The sequence below is a fragment of the Balaenoptera physalus genome (genome assembly GCF_965194825.1).
Source record: "Balaenoptera physalus genome assembly, chromosome: 1".
Lineage (NCBI taxonomy): Eukaryota > Metazoa > Chordata > Mammalia > Artiodactyla > Balaenopteridae > Balaenoptera > Balaenoptera physalus.
This window is the reverse complement of record NC_138882.1, coordinates 194,086,202-194,099,180: the sequence shown is the minus strand read 5'-3', so window position 1 is coordinate 194,099,180 and position 12,979 is coordinate 194,086,202. Positions and strand designations below refer to the sequence as shown.

General features: G+C 61.3%; 1 protein-coding gene across 5 annotated transcripts in view; it reads left to right on the top strand.

Moving 5' to 3' along the window:
- TP73 (tumor protein p73) overlaps window positions 1-12,979 on the top strand; it is a 68,508-nt gene that overhangs the window by 39,648 nt on the left and 15,881 nt on the right. For all 5 annotated transcript variants that reach the window (XM_082462860.1, XM_082462861.1, XM_082462864.1 and 2 more), the window contains exon 4: window positions 8,976-9,221. In XM_082462860.1, the coding sequence (XP_082318986.1) occupies window positions 8,976-9,221 (246 nt within the window). The remainder of the gene's footprint in view (window positions 1-8,975; window positions 9,222-12,979) is intronic.

The following is a 12,979-nucleotide window of genomic DNA, read 5'->3' as shown; positions in this document are numbered from 1 at the left end:
CTACTGAGCCAGTGTGCCACAACTACTGAACCCCACGCACCTAGAGCCCCGTGCTCTGCAACAAGAGAAGCCACCGCAATGAGAAGCCCTCGCACCGCAATGAAGAGCAGCCTCTGCTTGCTGCAACTAGAGAAAGCCCGCACGCGGCAACAAGGACCCAACGCAACCAAAAAAAAACAAAAGCAAAAACCAAAAAAATAACTCTCCAACCCTTTCATAAGAAAGGGATAAAAAGGCCCAACCCTTTATGGGATAAAAAAAGATCCAACTTTCATCTATTAAAATAAAAATACACACAGGCCCCTCCTGGAAGGAGCAGGGACACAGGTGCAGTCCCGGGAAGTGCCCCCCAGGGACACTCCTGGCTTCTCTAGAATCCGGCAATTCAGCCCCAACCCAGTCCCACGGGCAAACCAGTGGCAGCACGGGTGCCCTGGGACCCAGCTGGCAAGCGTTCTGCTGCTCGGCCACTGTCTCCAGGTCTCCTGGCCTCCTCTCGAGAACAGAGTAGGCAGTGGCCAAGCCATGCAGCCAGGCCACTTGGAAAAGGCAGGGCTGGGACAGGCCAGTGGTGGCTGGGTGCCCTGGGATGGGCGGGGACCCCAGCACTCCCTGGAGGCAGGACCAGGGCGCTGTCCCACAGGGCGGAACTTCATCCCTGCCTGACGGGGAAGGGACAGCTCTTTGTCAGACTGTCCCCCTCCAGCCTGCCCTCTGCCAGAAGGGAGGCCATTTTAAAGAGCCAGAGGCAGGTCCTCTCCCCTCACCCCCCACTGCCAGCTAGCTTGGCTCCTGTGGGGACAGGAGCTCCTGGTTAGCAAGCGCTCCGTGCCACTTCTCTCTCCAAGATTCGCCTCACACGCCGGCTGTCCTCAAAGCTCTGATAAGGTCTGCAGTCGTGCCGTGGCGCACACTTTGGGCACCATGAACTGGACTGCGGGACAGCTGCCCGTGTGAGCTGCAGGTGTCCTGGAAACTCAGCAGGCTCTTAATGCAGAAATAGGAGCTAGAATAGGAGGAAGGTGTCTGGATGGGTTGTACACTCTGATGGAGAGAAATTAGCTTAGTAGGAGCCTCTCATCTCTGAGGTCGGGGCTTCCGTGCTGAGGAGAAGTTTCTGTCTCCTGACCCTGCTCCCTGGACGGTGGGGATTCTGTAATTACGTGTCTCATCCTGGGTCCCTGTTTACGCTGGTTGCCAGCCTGCCCTCGCCGCTGGGCAGCCTCCTTTGCACTTTCGAGTTGTCCTGTTATTTCTGTCCCTTGCTGAGTCCCTCCTGATCCTTTCTGGGCGTGGAGGGAAGGGTGCACTACGACCTACTGGATCATTCTCTGCTGAACTGAAGTAGCACTTGGGGGGATGGGCATGGGCCCAAGCTGCCAGAAAAGGTCAAACCTCCCAGGGGGCCCTCTCCGAGACGGGCCCTCAGGGCCTTGGGTGGGTGCCCTGAGTGACGGTCTTCTGACCACACCTTGAAAGAACATTAAAAGCGTGAAACCTCCATTTCTGCCAGAAATGCAGAAGAATGAGTGAGCTGGCCTTCCTATGGCTTAGAAAAGAAGGAGCCAGAACCAATGTTTCCACGATAGCCATCCATGTGGTAGCTCCCAGGACCGTGGCCATCCATGCCCACCTGGGGGCAGGTAGGGGGAGAGGGAGCCGGTAGGAACAACAGCAGACACGTCTGTGCATTCCGTGTGTCGGGCGCCATTCTCAGCTTCTTAGTGTATTAACTGCTGGGCCCTCACAGAAGCCGTTGGTGAAAGGTGGGCACGGATGTGAACCCACATGGGTGTGCATCATCATGTTACTGTACCCAGAGAAGCAGCGGAGGAAGTCCTCGAACACCAGAACAGGTGGAGAGAGCCTGGGTGGCTTCAGGGAGGAGGTGATCCTTGAGAGGTGGTACAGGTAGGAGAGACAGTATTGGGGGTGGGGGGACCAGCACGAGCAAAGGCCCTGTGGTATGGACCTGCAGTGTCGAAAGGAGGCTGGAAACTGGGGCTTCCTGGGAGCTCTTATCACTGCCCAAAGGCGAGCGAGTCCTGTCTTTCGAATCTTTGTGTCCTTGCGGCCGGGACAGACAGATGCTTCCTGAGTCAGTGTTTGAGCTCCACGTTCCCCAGCTGCCCCCGCTTGGCCTAGCTTCGAGTCCCCTCCACTGGGTGAGGCAGCCTGAAACCTTTGGGGACATAACCAGAGTCGTTTTAAATTTTTCTGACAAGTTTTTCTGTTACCACGTTCACTAAAAAAAATAAGTTTTACTCCGGAGAGCACTTGTGGTACCTAAATGTAAATCTGTGCTGGGTCCCCTGACTGCACGTCACAGCCCGTCTGTACTGTCCTTGTCTAATCTTAGCATCCTGGAGCCTTGCTGAAGGTGGTCATGGACGCAGGGAGGCTAGAGATTAGGAGGGAATGGGACACAAACTGTCAAAGTCGGTTTATTTCCCAGGTGCATCCCCCAAGATCATTTGAGATGGTTTACAAATTCTAAATAGATAATCACATAAAATGGGAGACTTATAAACCCACAAAATCCAGCTCGCAATGAAAGGGTCGACCTGGTGGAGAGGGAAGAGCCCAGGTCCTGGAGAAGGCTGGTTGGGACGGCAGTCTGTGGGGGTCAGAGGAGGATGCAGGGGGGCCGCCTCCCTGCCCTCACGGGGAGGTGGCCGGCCCCTGGGCACTGGCGGGGTGCTGGCTGGTGCAGTGTGGTCACTCCCACGAGGGTCTCCTGGAAGGACTGCCATGGGCTGGAGCTGCCTTTTGCCGCAGCATGCACCCAGCACAGGAATGGGTACAGTGGGCCTGTGTGATTCGGGGGGTCTACTTGGGAGTTCCAGGGTCTGGTTCATTCAGCCCAGAGTTTCTGAGCGTCCAGTCTGGGGCTAACCTGTGTGCGGGAAGGCCCGCAGCAGATCTGCAGTGACTGGGCAAGAGGCCCCTGAGGCTGGGGGCTGGGGACATGGTGGCGGGGCTGGGGGTGGGCGGGGACTGGGCCGGGGTCCCGACCCCGGGGCAGCCCCCTTTGGACCTCTCCCCGCAGCTCCTCGGGAAGCCTCCTCCTTTCCCTGGGACTCCGGAGGCTTTGGCAGTGGGATGTCCATTCAGGGGGCGGGACCCCCTCAGCCCCTCCCCATTCAACCGCCTCCCTCTGCAGATGGGTGGCCACAACTTGAGGTCTAAGCCCCGTGCCCCATCTCCGCGTGTGTTCTGGGCCCTGTGTGTGAGCACACGTGTGCACATGGCCCCCCTGGAGGGCCCCAAGGTGCGCCCTTGCCCGACACGGAGCAAAAATAGGCCACTCTGGATTCCTGCCTGAGAGACGCTGACCCCAGGAGCAAGCCTGGCTGCCCTGCGGAGGCTGGGACATAAACCCAGGCACACGGTGTGGGTTTGCAGACGGCCCGCACCTGGAGGGCAGTCTGACCTCCCTCCCTCGGCCCAGCATCTTGCTCTAAGTTGACAGAGAGCATCAGAACACGTTTGTGGAGCAAATGGATGGACCGTCTTGGAGGGGCTGGAGAGAGGGGCCCCCAGGGCATCGTCCTGCTCCGCCGGAGGCACTGAGATCTGAGAGGGAAGTGCTCTCTGCCTCGAGACCCCCTCCCAGAGCTCCAGCCCAGCGCACGGGGCGTAGGGGCCTCTGAGGCTCAGAGGCAGGCCTGGTGCTTCCGAGGGTGCTGGGGAGAGGCCACCCGCTGGCTCCCGACTCCCGCTCGCTTGCGGCCCTCCTTGGGTCGGGCCCAGGAGCCCTGCACGCGCGTGTAGGCACATGCGGGCCGCCGCGGGCCAGGCGTGCCCCAATCAGCCCACTCTCTTGGGAGTTCTTACTGAAAGCCAGACAAACCAAAAGCGTCCTGGTTTTGCCTGAGTTCCTCCCTGTTGCCAAGTGGGTCTCGTCTCAGCTTCGGGGGGGCCTCTGGTTCTGGAGAAGCCCCTACCCCTGCCGGCTTCGGTGCAGCCGCCTTGGGCACGACACTGGCCTCCACGCTGGCCTCCCCTGGGGTCCAGGCTCCCCTGTTTAGCAGCTGGGTCTGGGTGGGGGGTGGCCCCAGCAAAGCTCCCTGCCTGGCCGGGAAGGAAATGCAAAGTTCCCTGTGGGTAGGGAAGGAAGGGCCTTTCAAGGTGAGGATGCAACACTTCCTAGTCTGCGGGTTCCCAGCTGCGCTCAAAGCCTCAGGGAAACCAGGGGGACAAACATCTCTGCTGTCTCTCCGGGTGTGGGCAGGGGTGTCCCTGGGGAAGCAGGACGGAGGGAAGGAGCAGCGCTGGCGGTCTGCCCCGACAGCATCTGCCCAGCACAAGGCTAGTGTCATCAGGCTCCCGGGGAGAAGGGGGGCTTCCCAGGCCCCCAGACCACAGGAGGCCCCTGAGCCTGCCACCTTGGAGGGCTGGAGCGAGAGGAGAGGAGATGGGACCCTCGCTGGATGATGGACGCAGCGGTCCCACATCTCATTAGGACTCCTGTGCCGGGCCAGCCCGCTGGAAGCCTCCAGGCTCCCTCTTGCTTTGTGGCTGCTGGGCGTGGAGATCCTATCAGCCCTGCTGCTTTTGGTTCAATGACTAATTCCCTGGCACTCGCCTCAGATCTGTAAAGAATGTGGACAAGTTAAAATCTGAACACGGTTGCTTCCCCTGAACTGGGAGGCAGGGGCTGTTTGCTCCGCTGGCCTGGGCTGCCCTCCTGTTGGGGATGGAGCCTGGGGGACAGACATGAAACCCCAGGATGGGCTGTCCTTGTTAGGGATGCGGAAGGCTCCCTGCCGCCCTTGGTGGAGCGAAAGGGAAGACCCTCCAGAGGGGTCATGCTGATCACCTAGAAGAGAAAGGAGCTCTCTGGGGGTTGGGTTGGCAGGCTGGGACCCCTTCCCCCAGGACCCACCAGGTTCTCAGCCTCCTGCAAGTGGGAGAAGCAGGCTCACATCCCGTCCTCATTCCTGGGCATTTGTACGGTGGGGTGGGGGGCATCCTGCTGCCCCATCCATCTATCTATCCATCCCTCCCCCCTCCCTCCATCCATCCATCCATTCATCCACCCATCCATCCATCATCCATCCATCTATCCATCCATTCATTCATCCATCCATCCCTCCCTCCCCCCTCCCCCATCCATTCCTCCCTCCCCCCTCCCTCCCTCCCTCCCTCCATCCATCCCTCCCTCCCCCTCCCCATCCATTCCTCCCTCCCCCCTCCCTTCCTCCCTCCCTCCATCCATCCCTCCATCCCCCCCTCCATCCCTCCATCCCCCCCTCCATCCATCCATCCCTCCATCCCTCCATCCCTGTGCCCACTTGCTGTCTCATTCAGCAACCCTCCTGAGTAACTACTCTGTAATGAGAAACGCACTACAACCCCAAAGGACGTGCTAATAATTAATAATAATAATAGCAATAACAATAATTACAGTTGCGAGTCCCTCACTGGCCACTGATTGAGGACCCTGTCCAGTGCCGGCCGTCCAGTAGAAATGAGATGCAAGCCACACATGTAACACTGCATATTCTTGTAGCCACATTAAAAATGGTGAAAAGAAACAGTGAAAATAATTCAAGGATTTATTTGGCTTTTCCCAAACTGCTCATTTCAGCAAGTGATCAATATGAAATTGTGAATGAGATTTTTTTTTTTTTAATTTTATTTATTTATTTATTTATGGCTGTGTTGGGTCTTCGTTTCTGTGCGAGGGCTTTCTCTAGTTGCGGCAAGTGGGGGCCACTCTTCATCGCGGTGCGCGGGCCCCTCACTATTGCAGCCTCTCTTGTTGCGGAGCACAGGCTCCAGACGCGCAGGCTCAGTAGTTGTGGCGCACGGGCCCAGTTGCTCCGCGGCATGTGGGATCCTCCCAGACCAGGGCTCGAACCCGCGTCCCCTGCATTGGCAGGCAGATTCTCAACCACTGCGCCACCAGGGAAGCCCAGAGATATTTTATTCTATTCTTTTCATTGGCACTAAGTCCTTGGAGTCTGTGCCCTTATGTCCACAGCGCAACTTAGTTCACACTGGCCACGTTTCCTGTGCCCGCGCGGGGGTACGTTGATGACCCATGGGACAAGGTCTGTCCTTGTCGGGTCTGAAGTCCAGTGGGGAGGCGTAAGCCGGGGGGACGCAGAGCAGTGCCCTCCCGGAGCAAGGGGGTGTGAGAGCACGTGGGGCCCCCACCCGGGCCCTCTGGAGGTGTTGGCTGTCGCTCCCCTCACGCCCACAATGGCCCGGGCCAGGAGAGGTGAGGACTGGCCGGGTCCCTCAGTTGTTTTTATTGAGTTATAATTGGCATACCACACAATTCACCGACTTAAAGTATACAATTCAGTATTTTTAAAACATATTCACAAAACAGACTCAGAGAACAGACTTAGAGTTGCCAAGGTGGGGAGTGCAGGGTAGGGATGGATTGGGAGTTTGGGATGAGCAGATGCAAACTATTATTTACAGGATGGACAAAAAACAAAGTCCTACTATATAGCGCAGGGAACTATATTCAATATCCAGTGATAAACCATAACGGAAAAGAATATGAAAAAGAATATGCATGTGTGTGTATAACTGAATCACTTTGCTGTACAGTAGACACTAACACAGCATTGTAAATCAACTATACTCCAGTTAAAAAAATTCACAGGTATATGGGCCCATCACCACAGTCCATTTGAGAGCATTTTCATGGCCTCAGAAGGGAACCCTGCACCTTAGCTGTCACCCCGAAGCCCCACCCCAGCCCTGGCCGCCCCCCATCTGCGTCTGTCCCTGTGGGTTTGCCATCCCTGGACTTTCATGTAAACGGGAACCGTATGGCGTGTGAGCTTTCATGTCGGCGCCTTCATGTGGCGGGTTTTTGCATTTCCTCTGGGTTGTAGCGTCAGTAGTTTCTTTCTGATGGTGGAGGAATAACATTCCGTCACACGGACTCGGCAGTTTGTTTATCCACCTGCAAGGTAGGCAAGGCAGTGGGCACTGGGCCCCCTTCGTCTTACAGGTGAAGGCACAGGAAGTTAGGAAGGCCTTTGGGGGGACCGCCGACCAGGGAAGATGGCCTTAGTGGGGCGGGGAAGTGGGGTCTGCGCAGCAGGGGTCCCCCATCCCACTGGTGTTGGGCCCCAGGTTTACAGGGTGGGGGGAATGGCCCTGGAGGTCCAAATAGAAAAGCCTGAGACCCACCCAAGGGATCTGTCAGATGGCAGTTTCGGCCAGGGCCTTGTGCCAACACCCTGACGGCGTCGCCCAGTCTGGCTGTCCCCAACGGGGAGGGCATGGGGTTGGGCCTGGCGGCTGATCTGCACTGGGTGGCAGTTGGCCGTCAGGGCTGGAGCATCCGAGGAAAGCACCTGCCTGGCCTCTGGGAGGCACGGTGGGGCAGGAGGAACGGGGCTGGGGGGGTGGGGGGCAGTGGCTTTGGTAAGAATCAGCCGCCTGTCATCCATCACCCGTCACCTCCCTCCCCCTCGGTCATCACCTGTGCTGAGCTTCCTCCAGGCTGGGCAGACCTCAGGAGAGGCTTTCCCTCCCCAGGTCGGGAGGGGGCCCGGGGGACTCGGTGATGTGGACACGGGTATGCCTCCGGGGTGCTGAGCTGCAGGGGGCTCTGGGTTATGGAGCCCAATCCTCCTGATGTGCAGGGGGGGCTGAGCACCGGGGTCGCCCCACGGCGGGGGTTCTCCCCACCATCCAAGGAATTAGCTCGTTTGTTTTTCAGTCTGGAGGAGGGGACAGAGTGCTTGCCTCTCGGAAGGGGGTGCAGAGCAAAGGGGCCCCTCTCCCGCTGTCCGGTCTGCCTCTCCCCCCCGCCCCGCTAGGGGGACTCCAGGCCCTCTGCCCTCCAGATGCAAGTCCCCCCAGTTCATGGTGCCCCGGCGTTACCATCCCCACTCCAAGCCTCAGTCTCCTCATCTGCAAATCGGGGGCAGTAGCGCCCTCCCTCCGAGCCTGGCTGGCACAGAGAAGGAGCTGTTTAAACATTTGCGGTTAGAGCAGGTCTGGCCCCTGTCAGCTACTGTGTCACCCTCCGAACCGCCTCCTGTTGGAAGCCTCCTGACTGGGAAGGTGGGTCTTCCCTGCCAGCCCTCCAGGGGAGACCTGCTCTGCCCTGGATTCAAGACGCTGAAGCGTGGGCCGGTGCCCGCCCCCTCCCTTCCTCGCTGGGGCCTCCCTTAAGCTCCGGGCAGGGGCTGCTGGTCCGGACCCCACAGAGGGTGACCCAGGGGACCCGCCCACACCATGAGGCTAAGAGTTCCTGTTCCTTCTGTGTGTGGCCCCAGAGGGGGCTAGGCTGCCAGTGCCCTGGGGTGGGCAGAGGGTGTGGACCAGGCAGACCTGCTAGCAGGGGGAACTGGGGGGGCATTCAGATGCGGATGGATGAAGGCAGCCTGTCATCGTACAGAGGCCCTTCGCAAGTGGCCTCAGCCACCGTCCTTCAGCCCCCAACTCTGTCCCACCACCTACAGGGCTGGACCGAGGGGCCACATCTGGCCTCCCAAAGCCTCTTGGGCAGGCAGCCCCTGCACGGGAGCCTGGGGTGTGCCCACCCTGCGTGCTGGGGCCGCCCTCTGCCCTGCTCCCGGGGGTGGGGTCTCCCCAGCTTGAGCTGTAACGGTGGGACAGCAGGAGGCGTGGCTCTCTGGGCCGGGTGCTGCCCCTGGGGAGTGCGCCCGGCGGCCAGGGTGTCAGTCGGGGCTGGGAGCCGCCCCCGCAGGCCGGTCCCCTCCAGGTGTGCTCGGAGCCCCAGGATCCCAGGCACTGGGAGGCTGATGGAGAGGGGAGGGCGAGGTGACTATGTCAGTTTATCCCAACACAAGCAGTGACCTGTCGGGTGGGCCCTCTCCACCCCCCCACCCCCCCACCCCCCGAGGAAATATTTGGGATGACTGAGCTGCTGGCCCTTTAAGGCTCCTGTAACAGGACACCTCCCGACGGGATGGCTTCCACTCTCCAGCCTGACTGTGTGTCTCCCCCTTCCCTCCTCCCCTTCCTGCCAGTCCCAGTTGCATTTGCTGAGCAGCACCATGGACCAGCTGGGCAGCCGCGCGGCCTCGGCCGGCAGCCCCTACGCCCCGGAGCACACCGCTCGCGTGCCCAGCCATTCGCCCTACGCGCAGCCCAGCTCCACCTTCGACGCCATGTCGCCCGCGCCTGCCATCCCCTCCAACGCCGACTACCCCGGCCCCCACCACTTCGAGGTGACCTTCCAGCAGTCGAGCACAGCCAAGTCGGCCACCTGGACGGTGAGTGGCGCCCCGGCTCCGGCGGTCACCTGTGGGGCGCGCGGTGGGGAGGGGCTGCCCGCGTCCTTGGCGCCCAGGGATGGCCGCCGTGCACATCCGCGTCCGCCCAGGGTTCCCACCTGGCCGGGAGGCGCGTCGGGCCGGAGGCGGGTCTCGGGGCCGGGCAGTCTGGGCGTGCCCACCCCTCGGACGGACGCGTGGCCAGAGTGGGCCAGCCTCCCACAGGGCCCCAGAGGAGATGGGCATGCCCCTCCCCCCGGCGAAGACGGAGGCAGACCCTTCTCAGGAGGACTGTCCGGCGGCATCCCTGAGCTCAGTGGGGGCTCTGGCTTGAGTCCTGTGCTGGGTGGGCGGCAGGCTCACAGCTCGGACACCTGGAGCCATCTGAGGCTGGCGCCGGGGCCCACGGAGGCCACCTCCTCCAGGCAGCGCAGGGCTGGCCGGAGGTGTCTGTTGTCGGCGGGTTTCGGCTTTGCCCACTCCCTCTCTGGGTTGTCATCTCCAAGCGTGGGTGTGAGACAGGGGCTCAGGGATGGAGCCACGGTGCCGCGGACCCCAGGTCCTGCCACCGTGCCCTTGGGAACAATCTGACCCCCCCCCCCCCGTCGAGATGGTCGAGATTTTGCCAAACGTGATAACATCCCACACACCCACGGCTGCTCCCCGAGAGCTGTGACTTGCTATTGCCCTAAGCTCTTTGAGGTTGTGTAAACCCTTGAAACTGCCTGCAGCCACGAGACAAGAGTCTACTGTTGTCCCATGTTAGGGTCCAGGAGGCACGGGGAGGGGAAGTCGCCTGCTCGAGTTATGCAGGCGCTAAGTGGGGGCACTGGCGTGGGGACCTGGTGGCTGGCTCCTGCGGCTGTGCCCCCAACCACTGAACTGCACTGTCCACACTGCGGCTGGGAGAGGAAGGCGCTGCTTGATGTCCCTGCTAGGGCAGAGCAAAGGGTTAGGGGCACCAAGACCCCCGGATACACTGCCGGCTTGCCTCGGAGCCTAGGGCACTGGGCAGGAAAGGGTGCCCCAAGGACCCTCCAGGTCTGCTGCCCGCCCCCAGGAGGGGAGAGTGAGCCTGGCTCTGGCGGTCCTGGCCATGGGGCCACGTCACCTCCTCTGGGAACAGCAGCTCCGTGCTCAGTCCCAGCCCCTGGAAAAGGACCCTGGAGCAAAGGAGTCCATGCAGGGTGGATGGTTCCTGCCCCCGAGGGAGTGCCGAACTGGTGACACTGAGGTCCTACGCTTTGAGAACCGGTTCCCACTGTCCCCACTGCCCTGCTGGCCAGGCTGTGGCTTTCCCACACTCCTGGGGTGGCCAGAGGTGGGGCAGAGCGGCAGGCAGCCTGGACGGCCCCCTGCAGCTATCTCTGGTTCTTGCTTGAGCCGTGGGCTCCCCCGGCCGCTGACCCATCGCTGAGTCAAGGCTCAGACTGACTCCAGGGCTTCCAGGGGCCAAGAGGGGCACCTGCTCCTGTCGGTGCCCAGATGTCCTCCTCTGGGAATTCTCACTCCATCGCTCCACTGGTGGAGGTGATAAGGCTTAACCGGGATGGGCTTAGCGCAGTCGGTGCCGGCGTCTTCATTATTTCCTTGGACGATGGGGGTGGGGGTGGGCTGCCATGGAGCCTGGTCCTCCTGGACAAGGTCGTTTAGCCAAAGCTGCACCTGCGGGGGCTTCTTTATTGCCTGTGGGGTCCTGCTCCCCACACCCCTGCTTTGAGGTCTGGCCCTCGAGGCATCCCTCCACTTGCACATCTCTAGTGACAGGAGGCTCACTACTGCTCCTGTTCCACAGTCTGACTTGCTCCCTAAGCCCTTTCTCTCTCTTCTAAGGGGGAGGGTCCCGGTCCCTCCTTCACTGACGTTCTGTCATCAGAGCCTGAGTTGCTGGTCCCGTAGGAGTCCTGGCAGGCAGCTTGGGGGGTTCCTGGCTCCCTTCCTCTGCATTGTTTGAGGATGCTGATGGGGTCTGTAGCATCTGAGTGGCTTTGAGCGCCTGGGATGGTCTGAGCTGGTCCTCAGGGAGGGACGGGAGCTGCCCCCTCCCGGTTGCCTCCACCGCCCCCTGCCAGGTGTGTGGCCTCAGGGCTGGAGGGGCTCATGGCTTGGTCACAGTTGTGCGGGCCCTAAGTGGCCCCGTGGGGTGGTCTGTTGTCCAGGACGGAGGCAGCCCAGCGGCCACACCAGGGGGCAGGGGAAGGCTCATTTGTCCGATCAGCTCTGTCTCCAAGCCCCAGCCCCGCTTCCCCCCGTGCCCGAGCAGTGGACACCTCCCTCCCAGCCTGGGCACCTCCACCTGCACCCCCGCTGAGGGCTCGCGGAGCTGAGCTGAGGAGGAAGGTGCCGCTGCTCGTGCCCACAGACGCCCTCCCCAGCCCGTCTCCGTGCGGGGGTGGAGGTGGGACACACACCCATAATGAGACCCGTGGCACCTCGGCTCTGGGGGCGGAGCCCACCCCTGCAGGCTCCCTGCCGTGCCCGGGGAGGGGTGGGGGACAGGCGGCCGGCTCATGGTGAGGACGGGGACCGCCGGGCATCCTGCCTGCTTGCAGCTCTGGGGGCCTGGCTGTGCGGGCGCTGCCCAGACTTGCCGCCCGGGCTTGCCCTCCGGGCCTCCGCGCCGTGCCATGTGCGGCCCCCCTACGCCAGCCGGCTGGTAACTGATAGATAATTCGTATTTTTCTCAAGCTCAGTTGCAAATTGACTGCTGCCTTCTCTCCTCTTCCTGCTCAGGAAAAACACCCTCACCAGCCCCCAAGCGACCGCAGCTGTTAATGGGGTCTTTGGCTTCTGCTTGGCCAAGGCCTCCTGGGAGTCCCCCCGGCCCCAGGTGCTTCATCTGCCTTGACCTGTGTCCCTTGACTTCAGCTCTCACGCCTGCATTCTTTGGGGGCAGGGGGGCCTGGAGCCCTCAGCTCACAGGCGTGTGTGCACGTATGCGTGCACGCAACGCTCGTACATGCATGCACAAACACGAACACATGTGCAGACATGCACACACAGGCAGACATGCAGACACATGTGCAGACATGCCCACGTGCAGACACTGTACACGTGTACTTGCACACACAGGCACGCAGGCCCCTCCTGGTCGCTGCCCAGGGTTCTGACAGCCCCTCCCCTCCCACAGGAGTCAGGAGGAGGTGGGTAGCAGGTAACTGAGCAGCCAGAGGAGGGACCTGAGACAGTGGCCAGGAGCAGGGGCGGGAGGAGATGGCAGTTTGGCCGGCGGGGTCGCTGTGTCACAGGAGGTTCTGTAGCACCCCGCCAGCGTTCTCTGCTCGTGAGCGTTCTGGCTGAGGCTTGTTCCTTTCGGGGCCGTCTGGGCTTTGGAGAGAGACAGATGCTGTGAGAGATCACAGCTGTGAGCAAGGCCCGGCACCCTTGGGCACTGATGTTCTTTGGGCCGGTGGGCGGGTGGAGCCGGGACAGGGATGGCAGTGCCAGGTGCCTAGGTCCCTGTCCACACCCTCCCCGGGACATGGTGGGGTTGGCCTCTGGGCCCAATGGCCACTCCCATCCCGGGGACCCCCGTGGGTTGGCAGTGTGGGGACAGCTGGTGACAAGAGTCCCAGGGAGCAGAGAGGAAGAACAGCCGATGTGAGGGTGTCCGGAGGCTGCCCAGCCCAGCCCGGCCCCTTCCTGCTCCCAGCCTGAGCCTCTCCAGGGAAGGGGCTGTCCTTGACGTTCTGGAGTTTGGGGAGGGGCTCCAAGGTCAGCAGGCAGGCTTGGTGTGGTCGGAGCCCTGGCCCAGCTGG